At 46.8% G+C, this 17,557-nt stretch overlaps 1 protein-coding gene across 1 annotated transcript in view; it reads left to right on the top strand.

Moving 5' to 3' along the window:
- Positions 1–17,557, top strand: part of CFAP263 (cilia and flagella associated protein 263) — a 125,452-nt gene that overhangs the window by 100,681 nt on the left and 7,214 nt on the right. Inside the window, exon 8 of the mRNA XM_085639908.1 lies at positions 255–410. Within this exon, the coding sequence (XP_085496034.1) occupies positions 255–410 (156 nt within the window). The remainder of the gene's footprint in view (positions 1–254; positions 411–17,557) is intronic.

The following is a 17,557-nucleotide window of genomic DNA, read 5'->3' as shown; positions in this document are numbered from 1 at the left end:
GTCGTACAAGCCCTGCCTTTAAAGCTGAGACAGGCCCTGGTCAGTCCAGTTAGATGATCATAATATCAATATGCAGGCCCCCAGGAGCTACTTCCAGATCCTGCGCTCTCTTTTGAGGGCTCTGTTGGTCCTCCGGTTTTGTTAAGAGCTTTTATCTTCTCAAATCATATTTGGAAAAAATACACAAGACAGGAGTGGAAGCATTGCCTGAAATCTCCCTAAAGAACTTGTCTTGCTCCATTTGTCTCCTTCAGGAGCGAGCCAAAGCAGAGACCCAGAACAAGAAATTGTGCCGTCAACTGACGGACTTTCGGGTGCCCCCTGTTTTCGACTATGTGCAGGACAAAATGGAGAACACTGACCTGGAGAAGAGCATCAAGGCTTGGGAGAGAAAGGTGGAGATTGCGGAGGTAAGGCTGATTCCACCCTCGCTTCCCTTCTTATGTACAACTACAAAACTAAAGTGTAAAGGGCAACACAGTATGTGTGGAGAAAACAACTTCAAGGCATGCTCAGAATAAGGTGCCACGTGACTGTCAATTTCAAACACTAGCTTTGCTGTGTTTCACACAATGGTGGTTGTTTTCATTCAGAGAAGCTGCGATCAATCCCATTTCTGGAAAAGATGAATTTAGCTGTGTGAAACAGTGCCTTTGGCCATTGTATGTTGTATTCTTTTTTTGTGCTGTTTTCTACAGCACAAATCTTGCTCAAGGACATTAGAGCACTTTACATAAGAACCAGATGACATAACAGATTTTGTTTAGGCATGGGCTGAGCCCGGAACACAAAATGCGTTCCAAAGTCATCAGCTCTGGCCATTGGGCCACATTTTCTCCCTATTATACCAACGTTTTACTTCAACTTCTACATGGGTGTGATTTGCTGCAAGTGTCTTATCAATTAATCTTTCAGATTGTTCAAAGGGATGATTTTATTTGCACTTGAACATTGCCAAATAACACAATAACATGGGTTTAGAGCAGGCACAGATGTAGGAAATCTACAATAATAGATGGAACTGACATAAAAACCATACTAATCAATTCACTGCCCAAACCTACCATAGAATACCAGTGCATTTGTATCATGTGTTGGATTAATACGAAATAATCAAGAGACATTAAACAGTTAAAGCTGTTTCACCATCTCCTTCAGAGATCATTTCCATTAGTTCGAAATGTTCGTACTCCAAGCTTTATTACAGGCTAAATTGGCCATTTTCTACTTGCATTCTTAAGGAACCCAACCTGCGTTATGCAGGTATCAAACACTGAAATAGTGGGAATGGGGTATTGAGGGGGAAGTCTAGGACGTCAAAGGGGGGAGGGGGAGTAATAAACTTGAGAGCTGGAAGTTCCAGTCAGGGGAGAGGGGGCTGATGAGTTATTACTTGAGGGATGGGTAGCACCTCGAGCTTAAAAGTATGGCATGGAAAAGTGGGTGATTAAGAGGCCTTGAATGTTGTAATCCTTACTGGGATAGTGATGAGACATGGCTTCTCCGGAGGGTCAAAAGAAACCAGAGGTTGCTCTGCAGAGTCCAGTAAAGGCTATATTGGGGAAGTGAGCGAAGGTAGAGTATAGGGAGATTGAAGCAGGCGCCTGCAGACTTCTGATGCTGAGACATGACTGGCAACCTAGAGACATGAGATGCTTGTGGGTCAAGGTTAAATGAGGGGAAATGTATCACTCCAGATTTAAGAACAGGAGAGACTAATAGGATTTGGCAACATAACTCAAGAATGTGGAGGCATGACTAGTTTGGAAAGGCATTACTGCAAGACACTTGAGACATGACTGGAAAAAAGCCAACATGTCAATTTTGTAAGGAGATCTAAGAGATATAAAAAAAAATCATAAGATTGCAAATGATTAATGAGTATCAACAGGTAGTTCATCACAGAATGTGTTTATGTACGCATGGAAAGGAATACCCACATTGATACTGTTTTTTGTGTGCACATACAACACATATTCGAATCAATTCAAACTTTATTAATTCATCTTAGGTAAAACCTCATTTTAGCATTATACATAAATAGCATTACATTGAAATGAAATAGGTGAACCTCAAAAGATAACAACACAAAGCATCTAAAAATAGCAGAGGGTCCTTATTAAAAATTAAAATAAATCACTGCATGCTAATTAGGCCTGGGCTAAAAATCCGTTCCGCTCGTGGAAATTGCGATAATTTAACATTTTCGCGTTCTGCGGAGAGCGCGAAAATGTAAAAATTTCCGCAATCTGCATTTTACCGGAATTTTTTTTCCTTGCTCGCGCTGTAAAATAATACATTCTTGCATGCGCGCGATCGCCTTACCTGAATCCCCGCGTTCGCCAACAAGTTTTCCCGATCCAGTTGCGTTCTGCACGAGATGTTGGATTGTTGGTAGCCATTTGCGCTGTCTCGCGACAGTTCACGCCCGCAGTAACATCATTCGTCGCGCGATCACGTCTTTCTTCTTGCGATCATGCACCGCGAGACAAGTGAAAACAAGATGGCCGCGCCCGCGAGCAACCGCATGGGTAAGTTGGTGAGCCGCGACCACGCAGAACATACCGCGAATGGGTGGGAAAAAAACTTCCGCATCTTCGCGATATTTCCGCGTGTTTGCGGAGATTTTTAACATTTTTGCGATCATTTGCGAAAGTGAATTTCGCAAATTTCGCCCACCCCTAATGCTAATTCATAAATTCCCTAAAACTGATACAGAACCACTATCCACCATACTACTCTGGTAGATCTCTTTACGGCAGCAGAACACATTTTGTTTTACACTCCACTATTTAGAAACTGGAAAGCAAGGTTAATATTGCACGTGTTATGAGTGCTATGTATTTTTCTTAAATATTTCATGCAAATATTGTACATATAGGGACAAATAAATAAACTGTGAGCTGATTACTTTTCATCCATTTTGTAGAGCCTACAGCATTTAAGTGTACCTACGCGAAATAAGCCTGGTGATAAGGTTATCATCTGGGTTTGAAAATTTAATTTCATAAATGTTTTTCACATAATTATATATCTTGCTTGTTTATATATCTCTTGTGGACTAAAACTTGAGTAACGACTACAAATCTGATATAATGTTCAGTTGTGTTACTGACTGAATATCATTTAAAAACGTATGTTTGCTGTCATCATCATCATTTTTCAATGCATAAAGGTTTTAACAAATAAGATAAACAAGTAAACATACATTACACTGCTAGATCTTGTTTGCTGTCATGACATTTAAATGTTTGCTAAGTTGACCCTTGGACCATCCGATAGTGTCTGTCGGCAAGTCTGTCTTCGGGAGAGTTTGTAGTTCTACCATATGTGCTAACGCACCATGTTTATGCGGTGATCTGTTCATTTAATCTCAAACCTGGAATTGATTGAGGATAAGCACATTCTAATCTTGCCCAGCAAAGTACAGGAGATTTGGCAGCCATCAGATTAGGAGACGTTCTACTAAGCTGTACTGTCAACAATGCAGATTCCTTTCCGTAAATGTAATTCTCCTCTCATACCATAATATACATTGCAATTTAGTTTCTCATCAACAGATCCCAAATACGTGGCTGCATCATACAAAGCAGCATATTAATTTTAAAATCCAAAGCCCCTAAAGCCAACTACTACAAAGCGTATCTGCATTAACTGAAACCTTGAAACAATCTGGCATATTTTAAGAGTCAAATGCGTGTTATTACTATTCCAGGATAGTGAGGATGTCAGGGTCATACCAAAATAAGTATGTTTTCATCTGTTCAGTTTGGTTCTCTAGATGGTACCAATTAAATATACACTTTATCCTGTCAGTTTTCAGAAGTTTTTCTTTAACAGATTAATCACAAGATGGCTGGTCATATTATAGGTCACTAAGCTGTGAATATCTGAAACCCTTATGGCGTCTGATTAATTAAGACTAAATCATCAGCATACATTAACAGTGATAACTGGTAATCACCGAAAGTGGCGGTCTGTGAAGACATTAGGTTCTCAGGAGAGAAGGCAAATCTCCCAAATATGAATTGAATAATGTAACAGCCAGCACACAACCTTGTTTAAGATCGTTTAGAGTGTATATATGGTTGGTGCTGTGCCCAGAATGACCTAAATTGATGGGGAAAATTGATTGTGTGTTATGGAATTCCCGGATCAAGGAAAGAAGACCCCTAGCATTTCCATATGCGACAAGCATATATATAACCAATGTGATGTTCCATACTCATTATTTGTTTGTGGTACCCCCGGTAGCTATTATTGACAATGCCCATCATGAGGTAGGAAATAGTACCCCATCCCACTTAGAACAACCAGAATTGGTTCAATCTGCAGTGTCAAAAGGAGAAGCTCTTCAGGTTCCTGGCGTGATGGACTTTTATAGTGTTATGTGCAAAGAATGCATACTTTCGCTCCCCAAGGGGAATCGTTTGTGCTTAACACAAAGCTTCCTCTGTCCTTTCTGAACAAAAAACCCACACAACGCATAATAGTTGGGTATCACCTCAGCTTACCTAAAAGACTTTAGTGTATAGTCATTCACTGGATATAATTGATGCACATTACCAAAAGATGTGGAGCTGCTTCCAGACGTAAGAGTACCACTTTTGGTCACTAACATACACACAAACATATGTGGAATCAACCTTTTGTTCCATTTGCACGGGGCTATAGTGAACGTGCATCACAGTGCTGGGGATAAACAGTGCCTAGGTGCTGCCTACCTCTTTGCAGAGTCCTTGCTTCAATATGGACACCTCTACTCTATCGTCATATCAAGATGCTTGCTATCTGCTTCCCATCCTTACTCAGCTGCGTCAGTGATGAGCCAGAAGGACGATACCATTTGTTACAACGTCCAGACTGATGGGGAAACCACCCTTTCCTTACTTTGGGTGCACTTGTGAAATGGGTTGCCATTTCCCATCCTAGTGGAATCCTAGGCACTAGCCTGACAGGTTGCTATACTTTGGAAGCCAGCACCCAGCTCTCCCTAGGTTGGATAACTGCTCAAGTACCCTAACCCACTTAGAGGGTTGGTAGGTCTATGTGGTGCCCCAAGCAGATTGCCCACTAAGTACTAGTCGACAACATGCATTGCTTCACCCATCCTTTCACCCCTCAAGGGGGCTCTCATAGAGGAGATAAATAGCTGTACTCTTATGATAATTGGAACATTTACATACTCAGTTCACTATGAATTTACTATGTAGCTTGGTTGAGAATTCTGGAAGTCTATAGAGGTACATTTTTTTAATATAATATCTTTTATTGTAGTTTGGTAAGCTGAAAGACAATGCAGGTAGGTTCTGTGAATAGTACAGTGTAATGCACTGGCCTTTTTGCATGATTATACAAACAAGGAAGCCGTGGGCAGGGGTGGTTATCATAATTTGCAGTTCACCATCAAACGTTTCTTATCAGTTGATGCTTTAAGGCTTTTTTGTCTGAGTGGCATCTATGTATGTTTTGGGACCGGAATTTCCAATGTCCAATGCAGGGTAAACAGGTGTATCGTCCACATACATGCATTTGACACCGTGAATCACACGGTGTTGGTGCAGCGGCTGAGGGATGTAGGGGTCGATGGTACTGCCCTGGCCCTCCCCGCCTCCTTTTTAGAGGTAAGAGAGCAAAGGTTGCACTGGGATGGTCTACAATCGGATAGTTTCCAACTGCCATGTGGTGTACCACAGGGATTGGCCCTCTCTCCTGCTATGTTTAACATCTATGTTATGTTATGTTATGTTAAGTGATATTTGTAGAGCGCACTGACACCATGGGTTTCCTGGCGCTAAAAAGACAGAGGGGAGTCAGGGGGACCAGAGGAGGTAGGGATTAGCCAGGTAGGGAGAAAAGAAAGGTTTTAAGCAATTTTCTGAAATGAAGAAGAGAGCCGCTGGATTTGATGGGTAAGGGAAGAGGGTTCCAGAACTGAGGAGCAAGGTTGGAAAATCGGCGTCCGCCAAATTTGTTGGTTTTAGATTTAGGGACAACAAGCAGGTTAAGGAGGGCTGAGCGTAGATTGCGTGTAGGGCGGTGAGGATTGATGAGAATCGTCAGAAAAGCAGGACTGGGGCAATGGAGAGATTTGAACGTGAGGCAGCCCAACTTGAATGCCGCCCTTTGTTCTATGGGTAGCCAGTGCAATTTATGTAGCAGAGGTTTGGCCGACTGCCATCTGGGAGAGTTGTAAATTAGACGGGCTGCTTGATTCTGTACAACCTGGAGACGATGCAACAGGGATTTCGGGAGGCCGTAGTACAAGGAGTTAGAGAAGTCCAGACGAGAAAGTACCAGGGAAATGACTACCTGGATAAGAGCGGCAGATGATAGTAGGTGACTCACTTTGCTTATTTTATGGAGCTGGAACATACAAGAGGAGATCACAGTGCCCACATGAGGTCTGAGAGAAAGTTCGGCATCGATGGTCACGCCTAGGCTTTTTACTGATTTCAGAGGGACCGGGGGAGGGCCAAAGTTATCAGGCCAGAACTGTGGGCCCCAATAGGAGGGGCTAGAGCCAGGGAGGAGAAGCTCCGTTTTGCCGGGGTTTAATTTTAACTGATTGCAGTCCATCCACTCCTGGATGTGTATCATGGTGGAACAGAAGTTGTTTACAGCATCCGGAGAATCGAGTGGAAAGATGATCTGCAAGTCATCAGCATAATTAAACACTGTGACGTCCCAGCTGTGAAGCGAGTGGATTAAGGGACGGAGGTAAAGATTAAACAACAGAGGTGACAGGGCAGAGCCCTGAGGGACCCCACAGGTGGTGGGGGTTTTGGGCGCAGTGTAAGGACCCTGGCGGACAGCTTGTGTTCTGTCATTCAGAAAGGACTGGGTCCACTGCAGGGCCGGGCCCTGGATGCCCGCCTGCTCGACACGTTGGAGAAGGATGTTATGATCAACCGTGTCGAACGCGGCGGACAAATCCAGGAGTACAAGGGCCTGGGGGATCCCTGTATCGGCATTCCACCTCAGAGTGTCCAGAACTGCTAAAATAACAGCCTCAGTGGAGTGGGCTGGCCGAAAGCCAGCTTGGTTGGGCTCCAAGTAACAGGAGGTCTCGATGAAGCTGGAAAGACACCGGGTGACGTGAGCCTCGATAAGTTTGGAGAAATAAGGCAAAAGCGATATTGGGCGGTAGTTAGTGTGTTCCGCAGGGTCCAAACCAGGTTTCTTCAGAAGCGGCACCAGAATGGCCTCTTTGAAAGAGTTAGGAACGCTACCGGTGCTGAGAGAGCCATTCAAAAGGGGTAGAATGCAGTCGGGTCAATCTATGTCACTCCGTTGGCCAGACTTATCAGGAGGCATGGTTTCGCCATGGTCTCATATGCTGATGATTCTCAGCTCGTTATCTCCATCAACAACCAGGCTGAGGCCACAGCTGCCAGGTTTCATGCCTGTCTTACTGAGATCATGACATGAACGGACCACAGCTTCCTGAAAATTTACACTGATAAAACGGAGGTGATTGAGTTTGGCTCTGGCCGGCCCCTGTGGAACGACTCTTGGTGGCCGGTGGAGGCTGGACAATGCCAGTGTCCCGTCCCCAAGGTCAGGAATCTTGGGGTGATTTTTGATGGCAATTAAATTTCTCTGCCCACGTAAATAGTCTTACTTCATCCTGTTTCTTCTTATTAAAAACCTTGAGAAAAATCTTCCCGTTCATTTCACAAGAACTGCAAAAGACGGTTGTGGTGGCACTTTTCCTGTCTAAACTGGACTATTGCAATGTCCTTTTCTTGGGGATTGACAAGTTCCAGTTGAGAAAACTGCAGTCTCTACAGAATGCTGCAGCAAGACTACTTCTAAACATTCCTAAAGGACAATCTACCTCGGCAGGAATCAAATCACTGCACTGGCTTCCTATCCAACAGCAGGTGGAATTCAAGGCCTTATGCCTGGTGCACAAAGCACTTCATGGTGGAGGTGCAGAGACTAAAGAAGAGAGCTATCTGCCAAGATAATTAAAAAAACTCGCTAGCAGAGGAAGTTTATTCACACGTATACTGCTGAGACAAATTTTCTGCTGTATGCCTACCTGCCTGAACATCGAGGTATCAATCCTGTTTACCGCGCATGATTGGCATAAAATTCTTTATCACCTACCGTATCTCCTGATGAGATAGTCTCCATACTTAGTCCGCATTCTGGAAACTGATTACCCCTCCCTTTTGGCCCTCATTGGTTATTGACCGTCTTTGGAATACATTACATAGGCTGTGGAACAACTGCTGTTCGATCTCCTGAAAAGAATACGACCCTTAGGTGTGTCTGTCCCACACTACCTGCTCATCTTCGCCCTGATGAAGGTGTAGCCCCGGCTGGGGCCTGACACCGAAATGCGCGTTGGCGTTTTTTAGGTCTCTGGGTAGCTGAAACGTCACTACCCATATTTTGTAGGATGACAACTGCCAAATTGTTATTTAACCATCCTATGGCAGCCTTACGATTTCAATGTGCTTTTATTTATGTGAACCAAATTTATGTGTTGTTGTTAATAGAATGATGCTATTGTGGAATGTGTGTTAGTATGATTGTGGTTTGTGAATGAGATGTGTGGGACTGAGCTATTATACTCATGTGAATCTTGAAATGTTATCTTATTTAATTCAGTTAAACAATGTTGATCAAACTAAAAAATGAATAAACCTGAGTGTGATTTAATGAGATTGCTGTCTATTTGAATTGTGTCCTGGTCTGCACACGGTGTGTGGTTACCTATCCCCGGACCCTTTATAGGGCCTTTTTGAATTATCTTGGCAGGTATCTCTCTTCTTTGGTTTTCCTTATTTCCCCTGCCTTACCTGCCATTATCATATACCAGGGGTCCCCCTTCTTAGTGGAGGTGCGGAGACTATCCAAAGAATGTTTCCACCTTACACTCTCTCGAGGTGCGGAGACTATCCAATGAATGTTTCCACCTTACACTCTCTCGCTTGCCCTTAGATCTGCCAACTTGGGCCGCATTGATCTGGCCGAAGAATCGTAGGAAGTAAGGGTAGCAGACGCAAGGCGAGAAGCTTTGCGAGAATTTTATTATCAACATTAATCATGGAGAGAGGGCGGTAGGAATCGCATAATAATGGATCTTTATTCGGCTTAAGTATGGTCGCGAGCAGTGCCTTCCGAAAGGAGGGGGTAAGGACGCCCATCCCCAAGGAGTCTTCGTACATTTTAAGCAGATGGGGCGTGAGCAGCGGTGCAAACTCCTTATAAAAGGTTTGGGTGAGGCCTTCTCGCCCTGGGGCTTTGTCCCCTGGTATGGCACGAATTACTCCAACTACCTCCTCTACGGAGAAAGGTTTGTCCAAGTACCTGCGATGAGCATCACTTAGCCAGACCAGTTTGATCGAGTCAAAAAATGAAAGCAGGTCAGCAGGGACTTCCGGCTGATGCTAGACGTACAGCGAGGTGTAAAACACCATCATTTCGGCCTGGACTGCATCTTGTCCCACCACTAACTCGTCCTCGCCAGAGCGCAACTCGCAAATATAGTCATTAGCCCACGGCTTCCGAAGCAATCCTGCCATGGTCTTACCGGCTCTATCACCTTCACCGTACCGACGGGCTCGCGCCTCCCTCCCCAGATAGTGCGTCTCCCGCATTACAGCCTCATCAGATTCTTTCAGCTTGGATTTAATCTGGGCGAGAAGGGAAAGTCGGTTAGTGTCAAAGTATTCCTGTTCCAGCAGTCGTATGTCGCCTGCAAGGCGCCTCAAGTCTCCCCCGAAGAGAGCGAAGGACACCGATTTGTTTAGCTATACATTTGCCTCTGATCACTGTTTTAAAAGCTTCCCATAGCCTTGATGGGGAGTCAACCAATCCTTCATTGAGCTCAAAGTATTTTGTGATTGCAAGCTCGATGTCTTCCTGGAAGACCTGATCACGGAGAGCTCCTGCGGGGAGTCTCCAGCTGAAGGACCTTCTCGGCGTACCAGGCAGCGCGAATTCCAGTGGCACCGGGGCCTGGTCCGAAAGGGAGCGTGCAAGGTTTGAGCAGCGATGGACCCAGCCATCTGCATCATGAGAGATGATCCAGTAGTCTATCCTGGACCATGTTGGGCCCGCAATGGAGACGCAGGTGCCCTCACGGCCGTTCGGGTGGAGCCCACGCCAGTCATCCGTCAGACTATAATCCTCCATCAGCACCTGATGCTGCGCTACACCCTGAGGGTGAGGACAACGCGAGCCCCCCATCCTGCCCCTATCAGGGTTGAGTACCACGTTGAAGTCTCTACCCCAAAGCACCGTCCCAGGGCCAAGAGATTCCACAAGCCTCCACACTTCGCTAAAAAACTGAGGGTTGTCATCTTTAGGCCCATAAATCGAGGCCAGTCGAACGGGGCGCCCGCCCGGTATCCACGAAACCATGATGTATCGACCCTGAGGGTCCAGAATAGTGGTACGTGTGTGCCAAGGAAGACCCTTTCGAAGGATGATAGCTGTGCCCCGAGCGTACCCAGAGTATCCTGCAATAAATTTGTCACCCATCCAGCCCGCTTGCAAGCGCGAGTGTGTATCGCGCGTTAGATGCACCTCCTGCAGGAAGCATATATCTGCCCCATGGCGATTCAACAACACTACCACAAGCCTCACCTTTCTGCAGTCGTTCAAGCCCCATACATTCCAGGTTATAGCTTTGTACGTGCGCTTGGTGTTAGAGTCGTCAGCCATCAGCCCACCACCACAAGTCGTGAGCAATGAGGGAGCGAGAGGGAGAGGAGCCAAATAGCGTGTAGCTGTAATAGTTGAGCCAGAGAGGGGGGAAAAAAGGGAAGTGAAGAAAACAAGAAAGAGATAGACAAAAAACATTGCAGACAGTGCAACCATCACCCCCCCAACCCACCCCTACCCACAGCAGCCACCCAACTAGGCTGAGGAGTACCCACCCATTCCCAACTAGGCCTAATGGGCCAACATCAAATCGTAATGCGGGACTCATCCCAGGGGGAACACCAGGAAGCTCGGCGGATCCCAGCCCAGAGAGCTGGCTGGCCGGGCGAGAGCTCATAAAGAGCTCACAGTATCAGGCGGTCGATCCGCCCATGCAGCACCCATCCATCACGGGGTACCAAAAGAGCCGAGCAGCAATAGAGAAATAATTAAATGAAAGGAACTATTAAACCAAAGGGTACATGAGAGCCAAGTAAACAAGGCAAGATAGCTGCATAACCCTCAGTCGTTCTCGTTGAGCTTATCTCCAGCCCACCGATCATTATCCACAACAGCGGCCGGTTTCGGACGCTTGAGAGTGCGGGCGAACTTAGCAGCCAGCTTGGGGTCTGTAAAGTAAGACGTCTTGCCAGAGTGAAACACCCGTAGTTTTGTCGGGTACAGGAGACAGTATTTGATGTCCTGCTGCTGACGGATACAAATTCACGGCGGGCCGCCTGGACCGCCATCGTGAAGTCTGGGGAAAATGAAATAACATTGCCCTGATACCAGGAGTCCGGCAGATCATGGCCCCTGCGAAGAACCATGTTACGTTCCCTTTAGTTCAGCAGCCTTGCGATGATGGGGCGGGCTGGGCTGCCCGGGGATCTGTGGGTACGCTCCACCACGCACACAGACAACAGTGAGTCCTCAAATAGGACCTAGAGCATGTCCTCGATATAATCTTCAACACGTGTCATGGCAGTGGACTCGGGGACTCCCAGAATGTGCAGGTTATTGTGCCGGGACCAGGCCTCGAGGTCCTCATTTTTGGCGCAAATCACCTCAAGGACCTTCTCCATATTGTGAAGCTTTTCGCGCGTCGCCGTTCCCTCATCCTCCAGTGCGGAGGTGCGTTGTTCAACCTCGCGTTGCGTTCATAATGATTGTCAACTTTATCTTTGAGTTGGTTCAGGCGGTCAGACATGGAGTCAATGGCTGCCAACGATGTCTTCAGCTCAAGAAACATGGAGCGTTTGCAGTGCTCCGGGTCCAGCGCTGTCGCTATGTTCTCTCCTTCAGGTGCTACCACCGGGGGGTTGGCCGCCTTGGGGGTTTTGAGAGGGTCAATGTAGAGCTTTGGTTGCTTGGTGTCAGTTTTGCCCATATTGTCACAACGGCACTGCGTTTGCTAGGGGGACCACGGCAGACCAGTGCAATCAAGAAGTGCCAGTCGTCCTCTCGACGCCAGGAGTCAGGCCCGCCGAGGGAAGAGCAAGCGAGGCAAGGATTACCGAAGGCGATTCTCTCCCAGCGGCACACCCCCATGGGGTACACCCAGCAAGCAGGGCCCAGCGAGAAGCGAGCGCCGCTGATCAGGGATCTCGGCCCCACAGGTCGTTCCTGTGCTCACGCTCAGTTCCCGGCCTCAGGCCAGTGGCTCGCTCTTTCCGCCGGGCAATCTCCCTGCCGATGCGACGCTGCCACTTACTTGCGAAATCAGGGCCCAGGTGTCGCTGCAGGGGGCTCCATGTAGGGCTCTGCCTAAGCCCGGAAGGTAGAGCCGCAGGCTGCCCGTCCCAGCCCATCCTCAGCAGCCACGGGTCACGGGTCCTCTGTGCTGCAGGCGCTAATCGCCGATGTTGGTCCACAACAGTGAACAGGCACCGGCGTCCACTCCAGCCGGTTCCACGCTGGGGCTATAGGAGACACGGCTGCAGCCAGGCCGCCTCCGCCATCATGCCACAAAAGGTGGTCTCATCCGAATTCACCATATCCGGCACCCCGCCATAGCCAACTCCAGCATTGGCGGGTGCAGCAGCCCAAGCAGAGTCGATTCCCCTAATTTGTGGGTCGCGATGGGCAGGCCGCCTACAGGATAAATGCCGGATTAGCTGCCCAGCCGGCAGAGTCTCACAGCGTGGCGGCCACCTTGCAGCTGGCTCGCTAGTGCCCCCTCTCTGTGACCAGGGTTGGTGGCTGCCTGACAGCTAATCTTGCAGAGGTGAGGAGACATCACTAGAAGTCTACATTTTCTGCTGGGGAAGCTGAGAATTTTCTAGCGTTTTAGGCCAGCCTGCCTGCTAAAAGAGGGAGGGAGGGAGTGTACCTGGCCTTGCAGGTGGAGAGACTGTCCAGGAGGAAAAGCCCAGCATGTTTTCAGCATGGGGTCTAGCCATAGAGGGCAAGAGACTGCTCAGCAGCAAAGCCGGAGATGACTCAAATATAGAAGTGGATCCATGGGTCTCCATATCCCGTTTTTAATGTGAAGCCTCTCAAGTTTTCCACAAACAAACATGAAGCAAGATTGGTAGACCACCATAGCTGAAAGACTGGTGCTACTGCTGGCGACATCTGGAGCCTGGGCGCTTCAGCTATGCAGAGGTGTACACCCTGATCTGTCTGGTGGCCACAACTGATGAAGTAATCTGTGATATTGAGATCAGCCTAGACCCCGAACTTGCAGAGTCCCTTCTCTATCCGGTGTAGGGAAGGTGTAATTACCGAAGACTGGGAGCTCTGAGAGGCCGCCTCACCAAAATTACAAGGAGGCTGCCACCACAGCCCCAAGAGCTCCCAGACCAACACCACAGGCACCAGACCACTGTCTGCATCCAGCTGCATCTGCCATAACTCCAGCTGCCAGAGCTTGTAATCACGGGGTGTAAGAACTGAGTGCAGAAAAGAGTCTGAGAATTGGAAAAGGAAGGTTCCATGAAGGGAAAAAGAGAACTGAACTATTAGCGGTGCATACAACCTGGGGAGTGAATAAGTAATTGGACCTGAGCCTAACCAGCTCTTTGTCCCGATTAGATGTCAGGGATCACAGGCGCTTGGGAAAACTGTAATGGGTGGCTTGGCATAGTAGGGTGTAGCACCGAAAATCCCAAAAAGGATTGTATCACTGTATTGCATTCCCCTAATTGGGCTGTGTATTATCTCGTAATGATGCATGATTAAAGTACTTTATTTTTCTTAAAAGACTATCACTGGGCTGGACAATATTTTATTGTGTCTGTTGGTTGATTGTTGAGTTCTGTGCTCATGCCCCCCATTGTATGTCCCTGAAGAGCCTTGGACTGCTCGCCTTCGCTACATAGGGAATCAAAGGCGGAAATGTTGCACTTGGCCAAATGTGCAGAACCATAGTATGCCGGTCCTAGGACACCAGAAGCAAATGACCCCAGCCTTCACTGTTGGGATCTAGTAGCTCCTGTCAGCCCCCCGAATGGGCAATGGCAGGTGGTTATATGGGTAGCTTGCTGCTTGAAGTAGATATCTTTAGTTCTCCATCATTGGATCTTTTATAACTTCACATGCTTGAATCATTCTCTGTCATCATGCTAGGAATCCCAGGCTGACAACGGGGAATAATTCAAGCATGGGAAAATGTAAAAGATATGTTGGAAAACCAAAGTTACAGGTAAGTAATTAATTTAATATCTTTCTTTTTGAGTACTCTGCATTTGATCTGATACCGGCCTCTTTAGAAAGTACGAATGTAGCGGAAACGCATGTACTGATTGCTGCTGTCACATCACATCGACTGTACAATGTCTGCATATTTTTTAAAGGGCAGATAGAACCATCTAAGCAAGAAAAAACAATTGTACAGACACCATATTAATTTGCCTAAAGACATTGGAGGTACCCAAAAGCCTACACAATGTACAAAAAACCCTCAAACATAATGTCACATATAATCAAAAAGAAACAAACCAAACTCCTTAACAATAACAAACATACAGTAAAGGGAGAGGGACAGGCAGGTAAGTTACGGGTACTGCAAAATGTTTGAGGAAAATCCACTCCGTTCTTTACACTCTCCACAGTTCATTGCCAGTTAGTCCAACTATTTCCCAATCACATTAAGGCATGGCATCCAAAGGGTTTCCTTGCATATAGGAATAATAAGCCACATCCTTAAGAAGGAAAACCGTGCTGATTTGCCCAGGCTTTCTATGCATCGGCACAGATATATTCCAAGTAAGTCTTAGGTCCCCTAGGCAAGCTGACAACATATAGAGTTGTTGATGGATAACAGTGAATTATGGAAATGTTTTTTATCAAGGGGTTTTGAGAGACATCAAATAGACATCAGGTTTGAAGCTTTAGTTGTCCTTGTTGCCACTCAGAACCCCAAGGTGAAAAAGATCCCCAGAATTCATTTTTTACCTATCTATAATTTTATGTTATGCATGGCCCCCAAAATCACCTGCTCCTGCTTTCAACTAGTACACAAGGGCAGAGGAATAATGAGGTAGGCATACGTAACAAAACATATGTAACACTATTTCTTCCCTTCCCTACCCTGAAAGATCTGTGCTTTCAGTTTTCCAGCACTGCTCTGACAGGCTCTCAGGACGTTCAGACAGGAATTTCATTATGGCATATCAACAGTGGCTAACAGCAACTGTGGGTAACAGAACTTATGTCATAGCAGTAAATTACTGGATTCAGAATTCAGTTGTTAATACTAATGGGCAGTTGTAAGTTACAACAATGTTTTTCACTGATGTTTTAGATGTGACTCAGAGGCCTGATGTAAAAAAAACACACCTGTAACCCACAGCTACCCATTGATAATTTTGTTATGTACGGCCCTCGAAATTCTCTGGCCCTGCTTATAATTGCTAGGCTGAAAGAAGCAACAAGGAAGCCGAATATAATATTGCATCTCCTCTGTATACCAAGACTGGAAAAAAAACTTTACCATGTGACTGATCATGTCATGAGTGATGTAATAGGTGAGGTCCTAAGTAGTGCATTGCGGGGGGCGTGAGTTATAGTTAGCTCAGGTAAATATAACTGCTGAAATTCTATGGTTTTGTGCATGTGAAATCTGAGCCAAAGAATAAAATCCCTGTAACCTTTGTTTTTTTTCAGAGTATATAAGTATATATATATATTACCTACTGGCAGTCACCAGTAGGTAGTTATAGTTAGGACCAAAGTTTCCTTAGGAAAAGCGTTTTTTGTTTTGCCAATAACTTTGGCGCCAGTTGACGAATCTTCGCAAACTTTTTAAAGAAATTTCCCTTTTTTTGGTTCAACTGCTGTGTTGAAAGTTTCAGGGTGATCTGTCAAGCGGGGCCCGAGAATAAAGGGTGGGCCCCAAAATGTGTTTCCCCCATTATACGTCTATGGGGATTTTAATTTTTTTTTAACACAACCACCAACGGTGAACAGAATTACCAAATTTGGCAGAAAGCTAGGTGTTGGTCCAGAAAGCATGCTTTTTGAGATTTGGTGTGAATCCGTTCAGCAGTTTGAGATATGTAAGTTAAAAAAAAATATAGATATGTCAGAGCCCAAAATCCTACTGACACCCTAATAAAATTTGATTGGCTTCCAACACCTCAACCAGGAAATGTTGACAGCCATTTTAAGACTCAGTTGAACCAAGTCCCACTAAAAAGGCAAAACAAAACGAAAAGGGGGCAGGGAAGAAACACCCTGACCCCCTAGGCCTCTTGGGGGGGGGGGGGGCCTGCAGGGCCCAAAAAATAATTTAAAAAGAAATTGCGGGATCCGCAGATCCAGCTGAAAATATTTACAAAAACAAAGCACAGGCTTCCACGCATCGTTCATTATCAGCCTCCATGTGGACCAGGTCCTGGGGGCATTATGCAGATATAGGAGGGGGGCCACACGCCTCCCACTTCCTGGGGCTTACTATTGCCCTGGGAACCACCACCTCCCAGGAGCATATCATTTTATAAATCAAGGCCTCTTGGACCACCCCCAGCCCCGGGGACTGCCCCCTCCCCGAGGCTTTACTTGAAAATATTGTGGGGGCAACGACAATCCCCCCCGGGGGCTGCCACTTCCCCGGGGCTTTAATTCTAATTGATGCGGGGGCCGCATGGACCCACCCACAGCCCCAGGGACCACCACCTCCCCGGAGCAAATTAAAACAAAGGAGGGCTCCCACCTGGAGCCCTACATGGCCCTGTGGACCGCCACCCTCCAGGGCCAGCTCCTTCAATGTCCCTGGGTGCCCACCCCCAGGATATTGCAGTTTGCTATGGCTTGGCAAACCATAGCAAACTCTGCTCTGTTTCGTACAAGCGGGAGTATGTAAAATGCTCTTGCTTGCACAAAGTGGAGCAGAATTGCTTTTGGACAAAGGGAACTGCATATTCAGCAACTCCCTCTGTTCAAAAGCAATGCCGGCACCCAGCAGAATGCGATGAGCCGGCAGGGAAGACTCCCCCTGCAGTCCACAACTGGAGAAACTAGGTGGGACCAGGGCACCCAGTATTGTGGTCAGGCTAAAAAATCTAAAATAAAAAACAAAAACCCAGGCCCAGGGGGATGGGGTACCCAGGCCGTAATCGGCCCGGGGGTCAGCGTGGCCCCGGGGGATGAGGTTCCCACAGCCAAAATCGGCCCAGGGATGAGGGGGGGGGAGCGCACGCCCCCCTTCTTTATAATTTAAAAAAAGAAAAAGCTACCTGCATGAGGCCTGAGACCCCTCCCCCTTTCTGCATCACTCCGAAATTGCACTTCCTGGTATGCTGCTGGTTGGGGGATGAAGGCCCCTTGGCTGCTACGGGTCCTTGAGAGCCAACAAGACCTCCTGTTACTTCCACTAAGTCCCACACAGCGGGATTGCTAAGAGGTGGTCAGAGGCCACGCCCCCTTTCTCCACCACTCTGCAAATATATCTCTT

Source organism: Triturus cristatus, chromosome 12 (assembly GCF_964204655.1).
Source record: "Triturus cristatus chromosome 12, aTriCri1.1, whole genome shotgun sequence".
NCBI classification, from domain to species: domain Eukaryota; kingdom Metazoa; phylum Chordata; class Amphibia; order Caudata; family Salamandridae; genus Triturus; species Triturus cristatus.
The sequence above is the reverse complement of the archived record's forward strand: the minus strand, read 5'-3'. Positions and strand labels throughout refer to the sequence as shown.